Raw genomic sequence first — 26,271 nt, 5'->3', positions numbered from 1 at the left:
CAACTTCTAAATGCATTATTGTTACATTCATCTCTTGCTATCACTAAATACACTGCTCACCTCAAAAGATGTGCTTCTGTCTCCAAAAGAAAATGCCTTGGGTGACTCCACTACCAAGACTGCAGTTGTGTCTCTGTGTATATTTCTGGAGTTGCACTGTGGTCAAGTGTAAAAGTAATGACGTATAGAACTATGGAAATGTATATTTCCACCTATGTTTACCTATTATTCCTTATAAAACACAGAAACATTTAAACTAGGGATATTTCAGGGACCTCTGTGTTTTGGTTTTGGTTTTGGCTTTGGCAAAACCGCCCACACGTGTTTTGGTTTTGGATCTGTATTTTATTTTTTTTTTAATGCTAAAATCACATAATTTGGCTCTTTTTTTGTTCCTACATTATTATTAACCTCAATAACATTAATTTGCAGTAATTTCCAGTCAATTTTTGCCAAGTGACAAGAACACTGCTACCCCTCCTGTTTCTGTGTGAGCAGTGGCACTGAGCAATGTCACTGGACACTGGAGAGTGACAAGAATACTGCTACCCCTGTTTCTGTGTGAGCAATGTCACTGGAGAGTGATAAGAACACTGCCACCCCTGTTTCTGTGTGAGCAGTGGTGCTGGGTCTCTTGGGGAGGGAGGTACTTATGGAATCCAAAACCCGCAAGATCCGCCAATGCAACAATGACGTTTTGCCTCGATTCAGGAGGAAGCAGGAAAGTGGTACTCGGATTGGCTATGTTCCGGGTGGTTTGATTTTCAGAAAACCGAGCCTGAGCATCTCTAATAAAAAAATATTTCAGTCAGTGTAGATGTTTGGCTAACCCTAAAGTGACTGTGTTGTGCCTTCTTCACAAAGTACTGGTTAAATATAAATGTAACTGCCCCAACACTAACTGTTCACTCAACTGAAACTGCTACAAGGTCCCATGATTGACCACCTGACCACCAGAGATGCAAAATATGTCAAGGTGTGTATAATACAGAGCCTAGTCCCTCGTAACCAAGTGTATAATACAGATCCCAATCCTTGGTGGCCGAGTGTATAATACAGAGCCTAGACCCTGGTAACCAAGTGTATAATACAGATCCCAATCCTTCCTCATAATCATCATTTATTTATATAGCGCCACTAATTCTGCAGCGCTGTACAGAGAACTCATTCACATCAGTCCCTGCCCCATTGGAGCTTACAGTCTAAATTCCCTAATATAGATACACACAGACACTAGGGCCAATTTGATAGCAGCCAATTAACTTACCAGTATGTTTTTGGAGTGTGGGAGGAAACCGGAGCACCCGGAGGAAACCCACGCAAACACAGGGAGAATATACAAACTCCACACAGATAAGGCCATGTTCGGGAATGGAACTCATGACCCCAGTGCTGTGAGGCAGAAGTGCTAACCACTAGGCAGGCCACTGTGCTGCCCGAGTGTATAATACAGAGCCTAGTCCTTGGTGGCCGAGTGTATAATACAGAGCTCAGTTCCTGGTCAAAGAGAAGTAACATAAACAATCCAAAGCATTCAACTAATTAGTGGAAACTCTAATATAATATTGTGTAAAGTAATATTTATACATATTTATTTAATATACGATTCACAATATCATTATTGCAAATAAATATATACAAAACAATATGCAAATTACTAATAGATATTAAAAAGCGCAGAAACGTATTTTAATCAGTATGAATAACAGCCTATGATGATTAAAGTGACAGTTATATCATCATCCTTAATGATATTTAATTGTGTGGAATATCATTTGCCGTTTAACAGTGATTATCTCTCTGTGAACTGTTTATTCACTGTTAAGCAGACGGACAGTCCCAGAAGCGCAGAGTTGTGTCATCCATTGAGGGTTAAACTAAGTGATCCCGGACTACAGTTCACCATACGCCGTCAGACACTTATAAAAGCAGCTGCAGACTGTCAATATATTTATTAAATTGACTGCAATTTATTATCATTATTACAAGTATTTTATGGACCATATGAGAAAGTATAATGATTTTGCAAAAAAACTGGGGCACAGTCATGTGTTTTCTTTTGATTTCAAAAGGTCTATTAAAGATAAAAAAATTTGTACATCAGTAGAAAATGTAATTCATTCAATAGAATTGTCAGATATATTTGATTTTCTACCATAATGAATTGATTTTGTTAATGGACTATACTGATTTAGTGTGGATCATGGAATAACTAGTGCATTATTTGATGCATGTTTTAGTGTTATTTTTTTCTAGATTTTGATTGTTATATATATTCAAAATGTTTTGTGTTTGATATGAGCATGCTGATCCGAAAATGTGTGCGTATATGTCTGTATATAGTTTTGTGTATATAGGTGAATTACATCACCTTATACCTGGAGAGGTAGAACAGGTTTACTGCAGAAAAGAAGATTGTTTTTGGAAAGGGGAACACTTTCATTTAATTTAATTTATATTTTTATTTAGTTTTATTATATGTGTGACAGGCTGGACCTCCTACACCACCCTGTCCATGTTTGCTGGATATCGGCTGGGCTTGTCTTGCCACCATCCCCCCTTTTTTATCCCAAATTGCACCCATCGACACGCAGTAGGAGGGGCTTGCTGCTGCCACCGCTAGGCTCATTTGCAATGCCTAGAACCGCTTCCTTCTGGGTAACTCTTGCTGCTAGTGTACCCCCTTGCTGGTTACCCAGGCTGGTGCATCTGACCTCTTCCTTTAGATCAGGGTTGCTGTGGATGGTTCCCCCTGACCTATCACACTGGCCAAAGCTGCGCGGTAGTGAGCAAAGCAGTGGTACTGGATGCTGGGTTCCAACCTCAGAACAGCCGGATAACGGATTAGATTTGGTCTAATCTGTAGATCACAGGAATTTATGGCAGGTAAGTAGGCGTTAAAGCAGGATCTTGAAGCAGTGATGGTTTATTAGCTCAAGCAGTCCTAAGGACAGTGACGAGTTTATGGTATTACCGGAAGTTACAGATGGAATAATACATTACATGGTCAAGCAAAGCTCTTTTTATACAGATTCTGACACAAAACCTGGCAGGGGGTAAACCAGCCCCCTTTTCCAGGCACCAAAACATCTGATATACTGCATCACATAATTCAACATCAGGATGTGATATATTCTGCAGACATGGAGTTCAGGCAATGTTAATCTTTTTAACAAAATTCACATCAATCTGTGATTTCCAGAGTTTTACAGCTATAGGAAGTTACCTCCTCCTGTGTTTTCAGGTTACAAAGACATGTTGGTCATTGAGATGAAAAGGTCTAATTAACATGAGATTACCTGCCTTCAGGCAGTTGTAAAAACACATTTCCTTCACACATATGCCTAATTGGGACTTCCTCTAGAAAAGTTACAAAACCAAATCATGACATACTGTTTTAGAAATCAATACATTTCCATACAAAATACATCCCACTACAAAAATTGGCAATTATATAAATTGGCGCACTGCGCTACTAATTTAAATAAATTTATACAATAAGTTATTTATAAGTGATGCAGACACAATATGGAATTGCAACTTTTATTAATAATTGTCAAGATGCTTCTCTCTTGTGCATATGACACCTGTGTACAAATAAGGTAATATGACTTTCGTATCTACTACTAACACTGTCTAACCACATCTCTATGCTGTCTGTATGTTATCGTAATTGTCTAGGCTGCACTTTTCAAATGGTTATATTCACTCATACACTTTTTCATTAATTTAAAGAAGCACACCTTGTTTTTACTTATCTCTATGCTATCCCTATGCTATTGTGGGGTCTAAGTATACACACTTGCTACATATGTCATGTACCTGGCACAAATGCTACTGGCTTTGAGCTAGTTGCATCTCCATCTTGCATCTTGTGCGTAAATATACTTTCTTTATGGGTATCTTTTCCATATGTCAAATGTGCAAAATCATCAAACGCTAAATGAACTTAGGCAGAGGACCAGGGTTGAGAAGATGTGCACTTTAGTAAAGTATATAGGGACATTATTATTGTGTACTTACGTAGGGTGCAAAGCGTGCATGTTTTATTTTAGTGTGTAGGTTTAGTAAGCAATTACCTTTCCTTGAGCAGAATTATTTTAGTCTGGTAAGCTTGTCATTTATATTCAGGGTAAAAGTGGCACCTACCCTCAACCATTCCTACTTCTCTCTTTGACTGTTGTTGATCTGAGAATACTATGGGCTAGATTTACTAAACTGCGGGTTTGAAGAAGTGGAGATGTTGCCTATAGCAACCAATCAGATTTTAGCTGTCGTGTTGTAGAATGTGCTAAATAAATGATAACCAGAATGTGATTGGTTGCTATAGGCAACATCTCCACTTTTTCAAACCCGCAGTTTAGTAAATATACCCCTATGTATACTTTGCCCCACTATATAGCTGCCCAATAACCAATGACTGATTTATATGCATATATCCCAGAACTGATACATTTGTCCTTTAGTAATAAAACATAGGCAATCCATGTGTATATGATTTCTTAAGGGTGATTTAAGATGTTTATTTAACTGTTGCTGGCGTTGTGATTTCCAAAGTGGTCTTTATTAGCAAAATATTAAATAAAACATCCAGGCTCTTTTCTAAAGTTCAACCTCGCACATATCCAGTTATTCAGCCTTTCACTGACTTATACTATGAGAGCCAGACTTTAGAATTCTCCAGGAATGTGAACTTTAGTTAAAGTTTCATGACAGTTACTTTTTAACTTGTTAAGGATGAAAACAAGTTTAGTAATTGAATTGCGGTGAACATTTTTGTATTTGCCCCCATTATTTTCAGAAAAGGAAATGGCATGTACATGCCTATTAATTCTGCTGATGACATACCATTTACCAAGGTACCTGCTTATGTCACTGATAACATCAAACTTCACCAAGGAAGCGGTATGTTCTAATTACTACCTTTTCTGGAGGGACCAGTCATTCTTTTTTTACTTAAATATCCCCCCCTCCTTCTTCCCTTCTAAACTGTCCCTCTGTTGTGGCTGCTCTATTGATCTGTCTACTGGAACGCTTCTCACTGCATCCATATGGCTCCAACATTTACAGTAATACCCTGTATTTTGTTAATTGGTTTAATGATTTGTAGTGGTTATAACTGTGAGTAGCTAGCTGCTCAATATGACCATTTGTATCTAAAAGCGTGAGGAGGTGAAAACATGTATATTTTTAAGGATTCTTAAAGAGGATTTCCACCTTCAGATAATTAATATATTTATTTATTGGCTAGTACATGCAACTTTGACCATATATGTCACATTTTTTTTCGAGCTGGCTTTTGTGGTTTTATTAGCCAGAGATAAGGCACAAAGCTAGTACCTGTATAAAACAAGGTTGAAAATGGAGAGGGGGGATTGCAGCAAGGTTGCAAAAAGAGAGGGGGGGACAGCAAGGTTGAAAAAGGAGAGGGGGAGTAACAGCAAGGTGGAAAAAAGAGGGGGGGGCAGTGTGTGATGGAGGAGAGGGGGGCAGCATGTGGGGGAGGAGAGGGGGGCAGCATGTGGTGGAGGAGAGGGAGGGGACATCAAAGTTGAAAAATGAGAGGGGAGACAACAAGGTTGAAAAAGTAGAGGTGGTGGCGTGTGATGGAGGAGAGGGTGGGCAGCATGTTGTGGAGGAGAGGGGGGGCATTGTGTGGTGGAGGAGAGGGGGGCAGCAATGTGGATGAGGAGAGGGGGTCAGCAATGTGGATGAGGAGAGGGCGGCAGCGTGTGATGGAGGAGAGGAGGGCAGCAATGTGGATGAGGAGAGGAGGGCAGCGTGTGGTGGAGGGGAGGGGACAGCGTGTGGATAAGGAAAGGGGGGCAGCAATGCGGATGAGGAGAGGGGGCAGCGTGTGGTGGAGGAGAGGGGACAGCATGTGGCTGAGGAGAGGGGGGCAGCAATGTGGATGAGGAGAGGACGGCATCAATGTGGATGAGGAGAGGGGCAGCATGTGGTAGAGGAGAGGGGGCAGCAATGTGGATGAGGAGAGGACGGCATCAATGTGGATGAGGAGAGGGGCAGCGTGTGATGGAGGAGAGGTGGGCAGCATGTGACAAGGGGGAACCATGTGATGAAGGGGGCACAACCAAAATAATTTACCTAAAATTTAAATCTTATTAAAAAGAATACATATTCTTCATCTATATTATTCATAAAGCAATTCATGTTTGTTGTTTGATGTATTTATTTCTATTACTCTCTTTATTAAAGTGTATTATATGATTTGTATTAAAAGAAAAAGCACTATTGAATGAACAAATAATTTATAAAAGAGGAGGGTGCAAATCTATTTTTTGCAGGGGGGCGCCCGACATACTAGCACCGGCCCTGTTTCCAGGTCAATAAAAATAAACAATGTGTCCTCATGATGCACATACATGTCTGAAAAGCACAGAAAGCTAGAAAGATACATTTATTTAGTAAAAGTTGCAAAAGGCCATGTACTAGCCAATCGATTAAAGTTATCTGAAAGGCATCCCCCTTTCTCTGGCCTTGAGAATTATAGTGAGTTATGAATTCTTTTCATAGTGATCTTCCAGTCATCTCGATTTATCATTAGTTGTGTTTTAATTCCCTACCAGCCTGCAAATACAGTTGACATGAAAAAAACAATAGCAGAGTACTGGATTATATTTCTCTATTTCACTGGATTTTTTTTCCTCCTAAACTATTCAGCTTCAGCTCTTTCAATTCCAAAACTGTCATCATCACAAATCAACGATATTTCTCAGTATCCGTTTTTACATTTCATTTATGCTTCAGTTGTCATGTTGAGTGTTTCCGATTAGTTTGCACAGTACTCTATTTACTTAAAAATGCTGTTCTTTTATATTGCATTCTTCTGTTATATTCACTGTAATTATTTTCAGAAAACCATAACATATTTTTCCTACTTTACATTATACACAAAGAAGCAGATTATTCTATAGCTATAGTATTTTGAAAGCAAAATGTTATTTTTTTCTTTTCTGCTTCTGGCTTTATATATTATTGTATGTACCTTTGGTCAGTGTATCTGATATTGTTACATGTAATGATATAACTGACAAAAATTATATCACAGAATTCTACCTGGGAAAGATCACTTATTGTTACCATAGAAACCATGGTCAGACTTTTCGCAGGCTAAAGTTAGCATTACTTTCTGGCATAGTATAGGTAGATATATACCCCCTGTTTCATATAGGGATCGATAGGAGGTTGAACAGGTTACTGTATATATATCCAGAGCTGAATGGGGAGTTCCTCTCATAAGTCAAAACCAATGGGCTGCCTCTCACAAATAGGCCCTGGGGGTAAATCTGGGCCGGACCTCTTCCTTGTGGCTGGCCCCTCCCCATGGAACAGCTACCTTATTACAAGGGCCATGGATCAACCCTGGGCTGAATAATTTCCCCCATCACCACTCCCTGGCTATGTTTGCTGAGTTCATCATCATCAGCTATTTATATAGCGCCACTAATTCCGCAGCGCTGTACAGAGGACTCACATCAGTCCCTGTCCCATTGGAGCTTACAGTCTACATTCCCTAACATACACACACAAACACACACACAGAGACTGAGATCGATTTGATAGCAGCCAATAAGCTAGTTTTTCAATCGTAAAGCGTTAGTCACCATGTGATTAAGGCTGAGTGATTAAGTTCAGTCTGGGGAAGGACAATGGATTCAGGGCAAGGATTATGAAGGAGAAGGTAGAAGAGGAAGGAGGAGAGAGGAGTATGAAGGACGGTGAGCGCCTTCTATAATGCGGATGGTGGGGCCTATGGACTGAAACAGAGAGGAAATGCGGCTGGATTCAGGTACTAAGTTGTGTGGATATGTGAACCATTCTCTAATCATAGGCTGTATTGGATGCTCTCTGTATTGTATGGTGGTCACTAGAATGCTCTCTGTATTGTATGGTGGTCACTAGAATGCTCTCTGCATTTTATATGGGTCTCTAGAAAGCTCTCTGTGTTGTATATCACTAGGATGTTCTGTACTGTACTACATACTTGCTGACTTTTCAAAACTCTCCTCCTGGAGATGCCAGAGGAGAGGTCATGTGACAGGGGGTAGGAAATGGCGTGTAGCCTTGCCCCTGCTAGTAAATGCCATAATCACAGCATCTTATAGCAGGGGATGCTTATTGGTGTGAAATTGTACTGTTAAGCCCCGTCCATTACGGATGCCTACTCTTCCGGGAGTCCAAAAAGGCTCCCCGAAATTTATGAGCGGGAGAGTAGGCAAGTAAGTATGCTATACTAGATTGTAAACTCTCATGAGCAGGACCTCTTCATGCCACCTATATTTTGCACCTCCTCACTGGGCTCACCGTCCTTGGTGTCAACATTTCCCTTTTGTTTGCACCTCAATCACAGGCTGTAACACTGGCAGTTGTGCCAACGCACCTGGGCACAATTTGAGCTTGCCCCTGATTAATTCCCCCCCCCTCTCCTTCCTTTGTTTAGTTGTAGTGTTTTATGATACCCCTCGCACCTTATTGCCCTGTATGGCTATTCGTAGCTGTGCTGTGAATTGTACTGCAATATGTTTATTGTATTGTCCTGTAACGCAATCTACTGATTTTGTTTAATACGCTCAGTATGGCGCTGCTGGACCTTAGTGGTGCCCTATAAATAAAGGATAATAATAACAATAACAGTACTGGGCATATTATTATCTATAAAAGTATAATACTTGCTTTCTCTTACTTGCAATACTTCCTGGTATTTCTGCAACGTGTAACCTCTTTTCTATATTGACATAATTTCTTCCTCGTTAATTTTATTGAGACCATTTTTATATGCAGTCTCCAGTCTATATTGATTCATACCATTTATTGCAGTCTCCTGTCTGTATTGATTGATACCATTTATGTGTTTCTGTTTTGTCGTCATTCATAGTCAGTAAAATAACATAACTACCTCTCAACTGTCCTGATTCTGTCAGGATAAGTCTTCATTTGGGAGGTCTGTCCTGCTCAGTATTCATCATCATCATCATTACCATTTATTTATATAGCGCCACTGATTCCGCAGCCTGAGGAATAGCACAAACCTGTTTGTGGTGTATGCATCATGTAAAGAAAGAAGATAGGGAAAGGGAGGTTGTTGGAGGGGGGCACTACCCATGCCCTCCATGATGTTGGCCACACCACCTCTGGCGGCATGGTGTTGCTCACAGTAGACCGGTCATATTAATCTAGACCTGGTTAAAACTACCTTTTGCTTTAAAGTTCACACCTGGGAATTTGTGGCATTAGCAAAATGATCTGATGTGTCTCAACCATGTCCTTGGTATACATGCCAGGATCATTATCAGTTGTCTTAAGCTGACCACACATGGGCCAATCCTTCTTCTACGCCCATGTGACCGGTTTTCTTATAGCTTATATAGGGACCTGTTAGTGTGGTCAGAAGATGATCAACAATGAGACTGACAGCAGTCATCATCCAACTACAATTTAACATGCCAGATAGCTAGCCAATTAGTTCAAATTAGGCATCACGCTCACTTTGTGAGCACACTATTTGTAGTATTGGGCCAATTGCCCGATAACACTTTGCATGACCAAATTTAGGGGTAAATGTATCAAGCTGAGAGTTTTCCGGTGGGTTTGAAAAACCAATCAGATTCTAGCTATCATTTATTTAGTACATTCTACAAAATGACAGCTAGAATCTGATTGGTTGCTATAGGCAACATCTCCACTTTTCAAACCGGCCGGAAAACTCTCAGCTTGATACATTTACCCCTTAGACTTCAAACAGGACTAAATAAGTGCTGAAACATTTACTATGTTGGTCACTAACTCATAGGCAGATATGCACAAGAGTTTTGTTAATTAAAAGCAGTGATGAAACAGCATTTCTAAGTAAAAACTACAGTGTTAAATGTAATATTTGCTTTTCAAATACACTTTCTTTCTGAAGTTAAATGACCAGATTATGTAATGACATAAAAAGATGCAGTTTGAATATGACATTTAGAAAATGGATATTCATTAAGGACTTTTCATCAAGCGGGAGTCAAAAGTCATCAAAACACCTTTATTAAAATATTTAGAATAAATTAATTTGTCATCACCATTCATAATACAGTTTAATATGTTAATTTGAGACAAGCACAGCAACCTGCTACATGCTGGCATGGGGAAACTGCGTCACATGGCGCCCAGTTAGGTTTTATAAATAGGTTTTGTGTTGTATTATTATTATTATATTAAATTTATAAGGCGCCACAAAGGGTCCGCAGTGCCGTACATAACATACCAAAAACAGTGAGCCATGACACAACATGATACCGAAAGAACAAAAATGAACAAAAATATATACACAGACACAGGTAACTTGGTAATGCAAATCAAATTATTACTGGGACAATGAGTGAAAGTGATTGTAGAAATCAGCGAGAAGTAGGCTGAAGCTTAAGAAAATAGGGCTAGGGAAGCAGGCCAAGAGGTACAGAGGGTGTTGGAATAGTAGAAGGAGCACACAAGGAAAGAGGGCCCTGTTCCTGAGAGCTTACATCCTAAAGGAAAGGGGAGACACAAATAGGCTGGTAATAACTGGGGGAGAGAGTTAGGAGGAGGACTGATAGACTTGAATAAAGAAATGAGTCTTAAGGGCACGCTTGAAGCCTTTGAGAGCAGATGCTAACCTGATGGAACGTGGAAGATCGTTCCACAGCAGGGGAGCAGCCCGAGCAAATTCCTGGAGACGGGAGTGAGAAGAGGTGATCAGTGAGGCGGCGGTCACAGCCAGAGCGGAGGGGGCGGGTAGGAGTGTAGGTAGAGATGAGATTGGAGATGTAGGGAGGGGAGGATTGATTAAGAGCTTTAAAGTTGAGGGTGAGAAGTTTAAATATAATCCTGTAGGCCATGGGGAGCCAATGTAGTGACTGTTGGAGGGAGACAGCAGAGATAGAGCGGCAGGAGAGAAAAATTAGGTGGGCAGCAGCATTGAGGATAGACTTAAGAGGGTCAAGGCGAGAATCAGGTAGGCCACAGAGAAGGAGGTTACAGTAGTCAAGGCGAGAGATTACAAGCGAGTGAACGAGAGATTTCGTAGCATCCGTGGTGAGAAAGGGGCGAATTTTGGATATGTTCCGAAGGTGGAAGTAGAAGGATTTTCAGAAGGACATAATGTGAGGCTTGAAGGAGAGGGAGGAATCAAGGATGACCCCAAGGTATCGGACTTGAGGGACAGAAACAAGGGTAGAGTTATTAACAGAAATATTGTATATCCCATTACTATATCGCAGCAATATGTATTTAGTATATAGTAAAAGCTGATTGCCATGCCATGGTATACTAGAACACTAGAAAGCAGGAATCATTCAGTGATTAAACTTTCAACAGGTTGCTAAGAGCAACAACTGATAATAATTCGATAATGCTTGTTGCTGTAATTTTAATTTAAAATATTTGAATAGCTGGTTAGGAATGAATAAAACCTTTCCACACATAGGGAATAAAGGCAGAGACTTGTAATACAGAAAAGTAATACATCTTAAGTGACCCTCTGATGTTCCCATTCACTATTAACTATGAACAGTGAAGAGTCAGTGATTATGTTTATTATGGGATATTGTTGAATACTGTCCTGTTTTGGGTGTCTTGAATGTGATTTCCTCATTTACAGGTTCATAGCTCTCACAGACAGATTTGGCCTGTGTATACAAGTACCAGTCTATCTACAAAATCTCTCATTAAAAAGTCCTTTTATTGTTTAAGTGAATTACTGGGAGCAGATCTGCTTAATCTTCACAGCCTGGGCAAACATCTGTTACACGGAGATATTGTGGGGGAGTGGGAGAGGCAGGTGAAGGAATTCACGTACACAGGTTATAAACAGCTGTTGGTTGCTTCTTGCCAAGAGAGACACTGGAAAAATAAGGCACGAGATTCACAGGCCTATTTATTATTAGGAGAAAAAATATTTTTTCATTTTTGCTGGAGATAGGACTTCACTCTATTTATCATGCCTTGCCTCCTGGCTATATTTTTCACCAGGTCTGTGTGGTGAAAGCTTCCACATGTAAAGCATAGTACTCCCGCTGTCCTCCTATCACTCGCGCCATCTCATGATGGCTATATTATTAAAATAAAACATTTTTTCCCCATTTTTTTTGTATTTTCTTTCTGTTTTTTACTTTTATATATTTTTTATTATTATTATTATTTTTTCATTGAAAGTGTAAAGTGTAACTGGAAGTCCAAGTTATTGGATATCAGTGCCCGAGTGATCGTTACAAATACAGTGACCTTTCAAATACACTAACAATGGGAGTATTTAGTGCTCAGTCCCATTCAGTGGTGCTATCTAATACATGTTAGGAGTATGACTATACACTAATGCAGACTAAGGGCCTGAGACATTAAGGAAAGTAAGGGAAAAAAAGGAGTAAATGTTCTCCTGGACAAAACCATGTTACAATGCAAGGGGTGCAAATTAGTTTATTGTTTTGAACGTAAGTTAAATATTGACTGGTTTTTCATGCAGCACACAAATACTTGATAGCTTTATTTCTACACTGAAATTTTAAGTTGCCCTACCCTAATTATAGGTGTGTCCCAACATTTTAAATTTACCTCCCCTGCAATGCAACATGGTTTTGCCCAGGTGCAAACGTACTCCTTTTTTATGCTTTGCGCTCCTTAATAACTCATAAATATAGTATGGAAGATACATATGTTTATTTATAGCAATATCAATAATTCAATAAGCATGCAACAGCTTACAGTAAAGTGTATGAAACGTCCCTTAGGGGAGTTTTTTAAGGTTGGTAAGTATGAAGTAAACTTGCCAGTTGGAAAATGGAATAGTGAGGGCTGACACGCCTAAGTATCACAGCTAGCAGAGCTTGAGACTCTATTGTGGTCAAGCTACAGAGACTGGTACTGCAGTATCAAGGAGAGAGAGTCAGCTCTTGTGACCAACCACTCTAGAGCCCAAGATTAGGAGAACTGAGCTAGACTAAAAGTCACTGATCCAAAGGCAGGTGCCATGGGAATGCATCCTCACCACGCTGCCATTGGATAGCACCATAGCAGACAAATGTTGCTCTACTTGTATCAGGGTAACCAGAGTACGATGAAAACAACCCTCATTACACCTCTATCACTAGCCTGCATTGCTGGCACTTGGCGGGATGCATCCATGGATTCATGCCGTGTTGGCTATATCAGGGTCTTCTATTGTGAAACAGCAAAAAACGGTCTTCAGACCAGACAATATCCTCCCAAGTCCTCCATTGTTTGAAGTATTTAGCCCTTTGCACTTTCTTGATTTTCACTGATTCGAAACGCGTTGGCTGCTATGCCCCACATGTATCTTGTATTTAACTGTTAGTTGAATGACCCATCTGTTCCTCCGCAGAAGTTTTGTTTTCCTCATTCTGCACCGTTCATCAATGCTCAGGACCACTGTTGGCTGAATATTATTGTTATTATTATCCTTTATTTATTAGGTGCCACAAGATTTCCCTAGGGCCGTACATAATACAAACAGTAAACTATACAATGTGAAACAGTACAGAACAATAAACAAATAATACCAAGACTTCAAGAACTCCAGGGATGGCTATTAGAGTGAAGTTGGAGCAGAAGAATAGGTATAGAGACAGGAGGGAAGAGGGCCCTGCTCATGAGAGCTTACATCCTAAGGGGATATCAGTTGGTTAGTGGATACACCTGTGACACTGTGGTATATAAAGCCCCAGGCATTCTGCTGTCAATTTTACACTGATGGTCTCAGCACATCTCAATCAGTCTACTGAGTTGAGTTACTTAAATCTGTCGTCTGTTTTCTCTCTGAATTGCACACACACAAATGACCAGTTGCTACCTGCCTACAAGCTTTAAATAACATTATGTCTGCACACAGGATGTTGTCATTGATTGAGCGGTCAATTATATGGGAATGGCAGGTGTACTTAATGAATTAGAGATGCATTGTACAGTATTTCACAATTATGAAAATATGTGCGCCTCTACTTGAGTCATAATTCATGTCCTCTCACATGATTGAGGGAAGATACACCATTATTTTCTTGGTGAACTTCGCATCTAATTTTGTGGAACAATCAAGCAGAAATGCTAATCTCTGAAAAAGGTGTGTGTGAGGATTGTTCATTTTCCCTGAGCAAATCCCCCAGGATGCAGTATAAGACGTTTGTTAAAATATTAGTGTTTCTCTTATCTCAGCAATATCTGCAGTTAGTCAAATCTCTCCTCCCTGTTTTCTTAGCTTGCCTCACATATTTGAAATACCTTATGGGAACTGTAATTTCCTAGAAAACATACATATGGAAAATTCATGTTACTTAATAATGATTTATTCTGAGGGCGGAGTTATTTTATCACAGGTATGTTGACATTCCTTTGCTGAGTTTAGGGGTCTATTTAGGAAAAGGATTTAGGGTTTCTCCCTACTTACCAAAGCCCCCAGGCCGGTGTTAACTATCATCAGGTGTCACTGATGACAATTTTCGAAGGGTCTCTTGTATAGACTTGCCCATGGATGGGTAGGTGATATTAGGGATAGGGCTGGTCCAGGGGTTGTGGCTGATGTTACCAGCAGCCACGGTGGAGAAGCGGTAGAGGACATGAGAGATTGGTGGGGGTAGGGTAGGTAGAGACGAGGTGGAGAGTGTAGACTGCAATCGATGGGGGTGGAGAGGAGAAGCAGAGATGTAGGACAATGTCAGGTAGACATCGATAGAAGAACCAGTGATGCTAAACAATGGCAATAAATCTATGTTATTACAAACACTGGCAAAAGGATTCAGACAGAGATGCCAGACAAATAAGACAATCGTTGTAGATACGGTAATGTAAGACAGTGGCATTAAAATGGAAACAATGACAGTAGCATTACAAACAGAGCCAGGAGAGTAGCACAGAGGTAGTTGTGAGATACAGGTGGCAGTGAAGTTGTAAGAATGTTTATGGCATGAAAGTAGAGTTGAGATATAAAACAATATCAGTTATAGAGCGTAGAGGCTATAGTGAGACATGAGTGAAGTTGTGGAGCTGAGTAAGTGGAAGCAGTGGTAGTGAGCCATGGTGTTGGAGTCAGAGACAGAGCAGGAGTGAGCGGTGAGATGATGGAGGGCCTGATCCTTGTGTGTCTTAAACAATCAAATGAAAATAATTCTAGAACCTGAGGGAGATTCGCGTAGATAAAATGTGTTAAACATTTTAGGATTTGAGAAAAAATGAGCAAGTACTTTTAGGAAATAGAGAGAGAAGCAAAATTAATTTAGCAACTTCTATTGCCCAGGGTAGTGAGATAAACAGTAAAGTGTCAGACAATAGCTGGTGAAAGATGTTTCTACTTGTCAGTAGATGCGGTTCCCTCTTTGTTCAATTGTGTTGTTTAACTGTGTTTTTTACCTACACTTATGGAAAACACGTCCTGCCCCCGATACGTCACTGTGACTGGATCACTTATAAGTAACTTATGGTATAAATTTATTTAAAGGAAATAGCGCAGGGTGCTTATTTATAGAATTGCAAATTCTGATTACTGATTTTTTATATTGTGTATATTTTGGTAAAGGAAATCTTTATTTCTGAGACCAGGGAAGAAACTCGTTTGTTTTAACCTTGCTAGAGGAAATGCATGATTTTTGAGGTATATATCTGATACAATAAGCCTTTTTGGAGGAAGTATTTTGTGTATCGTGATGTGGGGAAATCACTTGTTTGGGGTTTTGTGACAATTCTTTGGGAATGTGTATTCTGCAGTTGTCTGAAGAAAGGATCCATGCTAAATTCATTTCCTGGGTCCAAAACAAGATGCAAGAAATCACACCAAGTTTTAGAATATCACAGATAAGTGTAAATATTGTTAGCTTTGCATTGCATGTAAATCCATGTTTGGGTAAACAAATTGCATCCTGATTCTAAAAATAGCTCAGACCTCAAGTGGGCTGGCTTACCCAGTAAGGCTGTGTTACAATATGTATAAAAAGCACTGGCTTGTATTGAAAATTGTTCTACTTGTTCCATCTGACCTGATCACTGGTACCTTAAATCAGTGTGACTGCAAATAAACATCACTTGCTTCAAAGACCTGCTTGCAAATGTCTTTGATACTGAAAATCCTGTGACCTACAGATTAGACTCAAAATCTAATCTGTTTCCGGCTGTTTCTAAGGTTTGGACCCAGCACCGCTCTGTCCCCTACCCATCAGCTCTGGCCTGTGTGATAGGCCAGGGAGGATCCATCCACAGTAACACTGATCTATAGGAAGAGGTCAGGAGTACCAGCCCAGGTACACCAGTAACGGGGTACACTAGCAGCGTCAGTTATCCAGAAGAAACCCGGTTCTGGGTGGCGGTAAAGGAGTCCAGTGGTGGCAGCATTTGTAAGCCCCTCCTACTGCGCTGAGAGGGTGCATTTGGGATAACGAGAGGGAATGGTGGCAAAGTAAACCCAGCCGGTTCCCAGCAACAACAGCCAAAGTGGCATAGGCGGTCCATCCTGTCACAGTCACCACCTTAGAATACGGTACCTCTCTGCATTTTCTCTTTTGGAGGGGCTGTTCCACTTTTCAACCAAAATCCTCTTGTTCCTATCTGGTCTGATATATAGTTTTAAATGTAGAGTCCAAAGGTTCTCTAGAATGAATATATAACTAAAGACATATCCTCTTGTTGTGGTTTTTTTTCCAGTTGTATGTTGGTGTCCGTATGATAATAAAAAATGAAAGTATATGTTGTTATAAAAAAAATTAATTGTGGCAGTTGATCAGTAAAAGCTGTAGATGGAGATAGCTTTAAATAAACTGGAATCACCCACCACTCTGCTATATTTATAGTGATGGGCAAAGCAATTTGTCAGGAGTGGGGCAAAGCAATTTGTCAGGAGTGGGGCAAAGCTAGAGCTTCTGTATATTAATATAATATAATTGTCTCACATCCTATTATTATTGTTATTATTACCATTTATTTATATAGCACCACTAATTCTGCAGCGCTGTACAGAGAACTCACTCACATCAGTCCCTGCCCCATTGGAGCTTACAGTCTAAATTCCCTAACACACACACAGACTGAGAGACACAGACAGACTAGGGTCAATATGTTAGCAGCCAATTAACCTACCAGTATGTTTTTGGAGTGTGGAAGGAAACTGGAGCAGCCGGAGGAAACCCACACAAACACGGGGAGAACATACAAACTCCCCTCTGATAAGACCATGGTCGGGAATTGAACTCATGACCCCAGTGCTGTGAGGCAGAAGTGCTAACCACTTAGCCACTGTGGTGCCCAATCCTATCCTTGGACATCTTCCTTGGTCACGTTCCCCTACTGCTGTCGAGTCCCCGAAAAGTAAGCTGTGCTCTATGGTTAATTGTATGTTAAAATCTAGGTATGTGTACTTGTTTGTGAATCAGAGAAATCCCCAAATGAACACAACAATAACAATTCTAGATAAAGTATTGGTACATTGTCTTCTTTCGGTCACATATATTTGTAGTCTGTTGTTGGGATACTGCTAGTATACTGCTATTTATGTAGATAGTAATATATACATAGTCTAATCTCTTCTTTTGCACTGCTAATAATAGTCTTTGATAAATATGGAGCATTCTAAACCACTAACGGTAATAAGCCCCATGCAGTGGTATATTCTTCGCTCAAACGGTGTTCAATGTATTGTACAAGTTTCAGACCAGTCCAGTGGTGGATCGGGGCGATCGCCCCCCCCTAGCAGACACTTGCTGCCGACGGCTGCACAGTATGTGCAGGTCCGTCCAGCCGTGACAGGCAGGGACAGTGTGCTGCCCGGCTGCTCTGACTGTGTTTAAAACACAATCAGAGCAGCCGGGCAGTACACTGTCCCTGCCTGTCACGGCTGGACGGACCTGCACATAGTGTGCAGCTGTCAGCAGCCTAAGATGTTAGAAAGGGGCGGGGCCTAAATCGCCCCCCCCCTATCTCGCCCCGGGTACAGCATTTTTCTAGATCCGCCCCTGGACCAGTCAGCTAATTGGATTAGATCTTGGGCTATGGTCAAAGTTATGAAAAAGAGTTGGAATTATGATGAGCAACAGAATAAAGTTAATGTTGAGATTAAACCTTCTTTATGTAAGGGATCTCTTGTATTCCAAGGAAACCCAATGACTAAGACAGAGCCCATTTTACACCCTCTCCTGTCTAGTTTCTAGAGGACCCCCCAGAAAGTCTAAACCAAAAAAATATGAATAAATCTGGTCACAATTTTATAGTTGTTTTTTCTTTCCAAATTGCTAAAGTATTAGCATGTAGGTAGGTGTCAATTGATCCAATATGATCAAATGTAGATGACCAAATCAGTCAATAATATGGTTGTATTCAATTTTTTTCATTTTTATTTAAACTGATTATAAAGTCTATTATAATTAACAATAACCATCCTGCAATGGTTCCGATATTACACATGCACTGCAAATATCTTTCTGTTCTTCCAGTCCAAAACTGTATTTTGTGCAAAGCAATTGGTTGTTTTTTTTATTTATGATCTGATTAAAAAAAAATGGATTAAAAATTAGTTCACAGAAATGGAATCATTGTTTGGAAACCCCTCAGAAAATGTGTGTATGTGGGCCACATAAAGATTTGGCTCCTTAGTGCATATATGGGCAGCACGGTGGTGCCTTACAGCACTGGGGTCATGAGTTCAATTCCCGACCATGGCCTTATCTGTGAGGAGCTTGTATGTTCTCCCTGTGTTTGTGTGGGTTTCCTTCAGGTGCTCCGGCTCCCTCCCACACTCCAAAAACATACTGGTAGGTTAATTGGCTGCTAACAAATTGACCTGTGTGTGTTAGGAAATTTAGACTGTAAGCCCCAATGGGGCAGGGACTGATGTGAGTGAGTTCTCTGTACAGCGCTGCGGAATTAGTGGCGCTATATAAATAAATGGTGATGATGATATGTGGTAGATGCAGCCATTGTATAACTCTTTGTGCTGTGCTTATATTCAGTGAAACATTTTAATACAAGTTTTTGTTCATATAGATTAGATTTATTTGAACACCTTACTTCTTGAACATCAGCAGTTGCGAGAGCAATCCTATTCCGCATTATTTCCACCGCTGGTTAATTTATCAGCCGTACTGTATCGTTGGTCCACACATTTTCAGCCTATGGGTTCCCTGTAGCTACCCCTGGAGTGTAATATAGTTTAGTGAGTAGTAATATGAGGTCCAAATTATACCAGTTTGACATGAGCAGAGCTCAGTTTCTGTCTGTCTCCTGGGCTCTCAGTACATATTTCCGTGACTCACGGCACTGTTTTAATTGAGGCACTTACAGCGCAGTGAGGGTCACAGGCTACATGCCCACTCACGGTTGTTTTGTTGTGAAGCTGATGATTGAGATATTATCTCCAGCGCCCAATTTATCCCTCTTGACATATGTAGGTTCCATTGAGTTTTCTGCTTGACTCAATTAATCCAGCAAAATGTGATCTTATGGTTAATTACCTCTCACATATCAGACACAGAAGAGGATCCTTGAGGATTTTTCGTGATATCAAGGGCACCATACATGCTCAACCTTACAAGTTATACTCTATGTTGGACTTTAAAATATAAATGAAATCATTGAACTGAATAATTACTACTTTATTTCTACAGCAGTGTAACATTTTGTAGTACCGCACAGTATACAGGTCATGTATGCATTTCTGGTTTGTTTTGACAGAGATATAGATAACATTTCGTACAACAGTCTGTTAAATGGTGTTTTATTGCTATAACAAATGTCCCTACATGGTAAAGCTGCAACTGGTGAATCAATATGGCATTTACTCTTTATATTGCTGCACTGTTCAGTAAAGTGAAAAGTGCACACTCAGAGATTTCTTTTTTTTTTCTAACAACTTTATTTGTAAATAGCGTCACACGATATATAATGATTTTGTTGAAACAGTCGTGGACAAAATATCAGATATTACAATATATTAGGATAAAGGATAGGTCTATGTCATAAAGGACAATTAAAAGGTAAGTCACACTCAGAGATTTCAAGCCCAGTCCATATGGTTTTCTTACTTTCTTCTACCCTCCCTCCTCTTGACATAAAGTAGAACAGTCCTTAACTACTGACTTGCACTGAGGGTATTCTTTCCCTTGCATTCCCTGACTATTTTTGGGGTTCAAGAGGCACGTGACCCCTCTTTACACTCTGCTGCTGCCTGTCACAGTTCATGTAGGTTCACAGCGTACACCATGTTGTCAATTCACAATCTCAAAAGTCTCACTAAAGTTTCCGGGTGTCTCAATGTGATGTCTTAGTCGGGCATTGCTCTTACTGGGAACATTTGTTGGGGTTGGACACCCAAAGATGCTCAGACATGGGGGTATATTTACTAAAATGCTGGTTTGAAGACGTGGAGATGTTGCCTATAGCAACCAATCAGATTCTAGCTTTCATTTTGTAGAATGTTCTAAATAAATGACAGCTGGAATCTGATTGGTTGCTATAGGCAACATCTCCACTTTTTCAAACCCGCAGTTTAGTAAATCTAGCCCATGGTGTCCAAAGTTAGTTGCTCCAGCTAGAGCAACTGTGCTGCCCCACTCCTCTGTTTAATGATCAATAACTCTTGATATGGGGAGCTCTCAGCTTCCTGATCAGAGACCCACACTAGGTGCCATTTTGTTGCCCCCTGTCTGTCTGTAGTGGATACGTTAAGGCTCTTACCTCTTGAGATCCATACATCATTCATTACAGTGAAGACCTGGAATCTTCTCTCGGTACTCATGCTGAAGTGCACCTGTCACATGTGACAGTCATTATCCTGATTCCCCACTATATCAAGGGTTCAAGTTATGAAGGGCTCTAGCTGTAGGCCTCACCTTAATCTAAGGGCTTGTGCTCAAAGGTGAAATAGTACATTTAAGTTTTAATCTGAGACAAAACTCAAGCAGAAATCGAAGTTTTGGGTACCAGAAGGACATTGAAATACTCAAGTCCCAACACTTCAAGGTAGCCTGCTCCATTGCTATGTGGTTTTCACATGGCTACACATTCAAATGGGGTGTTATATAAAGTTATATGCACCCCTAACAAAATTAGAGAAGATAATAATAATTCTGATAATAGTGGGAAAGTATATGTTTCCCTGATAATGATCTGACCCCTGCAGGAGACATAGAGGACCAACTTAACCTCAAATAGGCAATTAAAACCATGCATAGTATGTGTCGTCAGTCTGGATATCTCAGTCATGTTATAAATGTTGCAGTGAGCGCACCCACCCAGCAATCAATGTGCATAAATAACTGCAGAGTGGGAGCTTGTACATCTAAGCAGCTGTCAGAGAGGTATTATTATTATTATTAATAATTTTTATTTATAGGGCGCCACAAAGTATCCGTAGCGCCGTACAAGGACAAACAATGGCACAGTACAAGGTGAAACAGCACAGTACAAGTAACAGTAAGCACTATAACTCTGGGGGCTCAGGCACAGCATGAAAGAGAGGGAGGGAGGGGAAAAGTGAGTACAGGCAGGTAACTATGGCCCAAGAGGGTGGGCACAGATGACAGGTTGAGAGTCACTGAGGGGAGCGGAGAGAAGCGAGAGGAGACAGAGGGCAGAGGGACTGAGAGGAGGTGAGCTGAGTAGCTGGAGAGCGCAGTTAAAAGTGATGGAAACAGAAGGTAGGAGAGCCCTGCTCAAAGGAGCGAACAATCTAAAGGGAGGGGAAGACAGACAGACACATGGATGAGACGGAGAGACGGGAGGAAGGGGGAGAATGGAAGAAGGGATGAGAAAGAGAGGTAGCCGACCGGTGGGAGTTTAGGCATGAGACTGGAAGGCTTTAAGAAAAAGGTAAGTCCCTAACAGAAGCTAGGGAGATCAGCAATAAGACCTCCACTAAATAGTGGTCTGCAATGGGTTCCGAATTGAATTGTGGTCGCCACTGGACACTGCATTGTATTGTGGTTACAAATGTATAGTGGTCCCTAGGATAGGCTCTGTATTTGGGGTACATATTATCTCCGCCATCCCACTAGATAGCATTAGAACATTTGGGATCTAATTCATTTGTATATCAGGTCATTTGGGCTTTAGTTCATTTTGACACCAGATCATATAAGTTCTAGAGCCATGTGGCCCTTGTTTCCATGGAAAAAGACTTGAGCTTTCTATGTCCTTCCTTGGAAGTGAGAGATATTAACCCTTAGCTTATTTATACTTTCAATGTGATACCATTTACACCTTCTAGGTGCAATTTATGCAGGACTATGAATTTATTGGAGTATTTCAACCAATGTAATAAAAAATTGCTAATATATGATAGCGACAAATATAATGTAGACAATCCCAATGTCCCCTCTCTTTTATGATTTATTTATGACCCAAATGAAACTGGAATGAGCAGCATTTTAGGTGGATGAATTGTAAAGTTAAAATGAATGCAATAAAGCAGTGGTAGAAATTCCTTTTCAACATGCACATTCCCAGTTGGCTCTGCAGTTCTACAAATGTGGACTCAAAGGGTCTGATTCATCAAGGAACATAGATGCTGATTTTGATTGTGTAATCCGCAAATTTTATCTGTGCATGCCAAGAACCAGACCATATGCAACTAAACGCAGCAACTTTTTTCTATAAATCATAAAAATCATCTACATACGCAGAGGACACTACAGCTAACGATTTCTGGGAGGGATGAGGGCGGGGAAGGGGCGTTCGGCCGTTATCAATGTACAGTAAGGACGTGCTAAACTCTAGCGCATGCAGCCACTTCCGATTCAAAGTTTGGGCATCTCAAAGGTTCTCGCTTTTCTGCCGTATCTCTTGGTCCTGCTACAGGGCTAGTCTAAGTCCTGAGTGCTAGTGATAACAGTCGCGTATGCATGCTCTAACATGGGTTTGCAATCAGGAGCAACTGTAGAAATGTACCTTATGTTCAGTAGACATTAAGAACACCCTAATTAATGTATTTCACAGGGAAAAAATATATTTAAAAAAACACTTTTTTCAAATTGTTTTATCATTACTGCCTATATTATTATTAACAGGTGACATTAATTGATTATTTTTTTTCTGTGTGTTTGTTTGCGAATTTATATTCCACTAGGTATTGGAAGTATACTGCAGTGTCTTGTGCAGTAGAACTGAGCAGACCTACCCCCGAATTCATCAGCACACGTATCTTCAGATCCGCTCCTTAGTGCGTATGCCTGCATTCCATGCGTTTGTTTTAAAGCGCACAGAATGCAGGCATACGCACTAAGCGCTCATTATGCGCGCCTTGACCAATCAGGTTCAAAGTGTTTCTTATTTTTTTCCATTTTATAAATGGGAACTTTTTATTTAAAAACAAAAAATAGAAGACATTGCTGAAATAAAACGGTAACGCTAAGAGCATGCTAGTAAAAATGTAACTTGTGTTTCTCTGGCAGGAAACGGGGTCAGGGAATTTTCAGATTGCTTTATAGACACTTTCTGCTCAATGTAGCATGAAACTAGGATTACTTAGAGATGACCTCTTATTTATGGTCTACACGCTCAGCCTCCTGTTCATTGATTATTTGAAATCCCAGCAATCGTTGCTTTTCTCTGTGCTTGTTTCTAGGTCAGTGTAAAAAGATTGTGCCGCCTGAGTCCGGCTCGTTACACATCCTGCATGGAAATGGCTCTTCGGTTGGGACAGTTATTAGGTTTCAGTGTTCCTCTTCCTATCAATTGGTTGGAGAGGAGTTAACGACTTGTGTCTGGAAAGGAAACAGCTCCGTATGGACGGCTACAGCCCCATCTTGTAAATGTAAGAGATTGATTTCACTGTGTTCTGTTTTTATACTTGTAATTTTATGATTAATGCTGCACTGACATTCCTAATATTTTATATTTTTACAATGTAGCCCATAAAAAGTTATAGCTGTATTTTACTGTGATTAGACCAGGAGACACTTCAGTGTCTGAAACAACAAAGCTTTGCAGAACAAGGAGAAGGTGGCACATGATTGGATATGAGCTGATTTGGCCCAACATGCATTACTGCCTGTCTCCCCAGGGACTGACCCAACCCCTATAAAGTCAATCTGCCTCTATAAATGAGCTTTTTCTGATGTAATACTGCATCTCATATTGTTTTGTGTTTTTCTTTTATTCCATTATATCTAAGAATGTCCTCAGCTTAGGAAAGTGAGATGGAAATAACCAATGGCCCAAGAGATGTTGGGTAGTATCTGAAAACATGAAAGACATGAGTCAATAAGGAGGGCAAAGCATAAAAAAGGATTAACTTTGCACCTGGGCAAAACCATGTTGTATTGGAGGGGGAGGTAAATTGAAAATGTGAGGACAGATATTATATTATATTTGGGATAGGGCATGTCCTAGATCAATTTTAAATTTCAGTGTAAAAATAAAGTTATCAAGTATTTGTGTGCTCCATGACAACAAAAAGCAGTATTTTCCTTATGCGGAAAATGATAAACTAATTTACACCCCTTGCATTGTAACATGGTTTGTCCAGGAGCAAATGTACTCCTTTTTTTGCCTTGCTCTCCTTAATGACTCGGGCCCAAGGTAGCATGGCCCCACAACCAAACTCACCACATTTGTATCGGCTGTTACCGTGTGTATGGACTCACAACTAGGGATGTGCACCGGCGACTTTTGAGGTCTCGTGTTTTGTGTTTTGGATCCGGATTTTCGTTATTTTTGAGGTTCGGATTTGTCTCGCAAAACACTTGACGAAAGGTCTCGGTTCGGATTTAAGGTATTGGATTCGGATTTTTTTTGAAAAAAACATAAAAAGTTTAAAAATCAAGTTTTTGGGCTTATTTTCACTCCTAGGCTATTATTAACCTCAATAACATTCAATAACAAGCATTTCCACTAATTTACAGTGTATTGTGAACACCTCACAATATAGTTATTAGTCCAAAACGTTGCAACAAGGTATCTTTCTGGACTGCGTAGAGGAGTGGGTCACCACAATATATATTAAAAACCCTGAACTTTTATGAATCGCACCAATAAATGTACCTGGACTGCGTAGAGGAGTGGGTCACCACAATATCTTAAAAACCCTGAACTTTTATGATTCGCACCAATAAATGTACCTGGACTGCGTAGAGGAGTGGGTCACCACAATATCTTAAAAACCCTGAACTTTTATGATTCGCACCAATAATTGTACCTGGACTGCGTAGAGGAGTGGGTCACCACAATATCTTAAAAACCCTGAACTTTTATGATTCGCACCAATAATTGTACCTGGACTGCGTAGAGGAGTGGGTCACCACAATATCTTAAAAACCCTGAACTTTTATGATTCGCACCAATAATTGTACCTGGACTGCGTAGAGGAGTGGGTCACCACAATATCTTAAAAACCCTGAACTTTTATGATTCGCACCAATAATTGTACCTGGACTGCGTAGAGGAGTGGGTCACCACAATATCTTAAAAACCCTGAACTTTTATGATTCGCACCAATAATTGTACCTGGACTGCGTAGAGGAGTGGGTCACCACAATATCTTAAAAACCCTGAACTTTTATGATTCGCACCAATAATTGTACCTGGACTGCGTAGAGGAGTGGGTCACCACAATATCTTAAAAACCCTGAACTTTTATGATTCGCACCAATAATTGTACCTGGACTGCGTAGAGGAGTGGGTCACCACAATATCTTAAAAACCCTGAACTTTTATGATTCGCACCAATAATTGTACCTGGACTGCGTAGAGGAGTGGGTCACCACAATATATTAAAAACCCTGAACTTTTATGATTCGCACCAATAATTGTACCTGGACTGCGTAGAGGAGTGGGTCACCACAATATATTAAAAACCCTGAACTTTTATGATTCGCACCAATAATTGTACCTGGACTGCGTAGAGGAGTGGGTCACCACAATATCTTAAAAACCCTGAACTTTTATGATTCGCACCAATAATTGTACCTGGACTGCGTAGAGGAGTGGGTCACCACAATATATTAAAAACCCTGAACTTTTATGATTCGCACCAATAATTGTACCTGGACTGCGTAGAGGAGTGGGTCACCACAATATCTTAAAAACCCTGAACTTTTATGATTCGCACCAATAATTGTACCTGGACTGCGTAGAGGAGTGGGTCACCACAATATCTTAAAAACCCTGAACTTTTATGATTCGCACCAATAATTGTACCTGGACTGCGTAGAGGAGTGGGTCACCACAATATCTTAAAAACCCTGAACTTTTATGATTCGCACCAATAATTGTACCTGGACTGCGTAGAGGAGTGGGTCACCACAATATCTTAAA

The 26,271-nt window shown here is 40.3% G+C and overlaps 1 protein-coding gene across 1 annotated transcript in view; it reads left to right on the top strand.

Annotated features, from left to right (window-relative positions):
* The window catches only part of LOC142112144 (sushi domain-containing protein 3-like), a gene marked incomplete at its 3' end in the record, with an annotated part of 77,813 nt that overhangs the window by 36,147 nt on the left and 15,395 nt on the right, over positions 1-26,271 (top strand). The window contains exon 2 of the mRNA XM_075193973.1: positions 23,582-23,770. Coding sequence (XP_075050074.1) covers positions 23,582-23,770 — 189 coding nt within the window. The remainder of the gene's footprint in view (positions 1-23,581; positions 23,771-26,271) is intronic.

This window comes from Mixophyes fleayi, unplaced genomic scaffold, assembly GCF_038048845.1.
Source record: "Mixophyes fleayi isolate aMixFle1 unplaced genomic scaffold, aMixFle1.hap1 Scaffold_106, whole genome shotgun sequence".
NCBI classification, from domain to species: domain Eukaryota; kingdom Metazoa; phylum Chordata; class Amphibia; order Anura; family Limnodynastidae; genus Mixophyes; species Mixophyes fleayi.
Note: the sequence above shows the minus strand (reverse complement) of the source record. Positions and strands in the feature narration are given on the sequence as shown.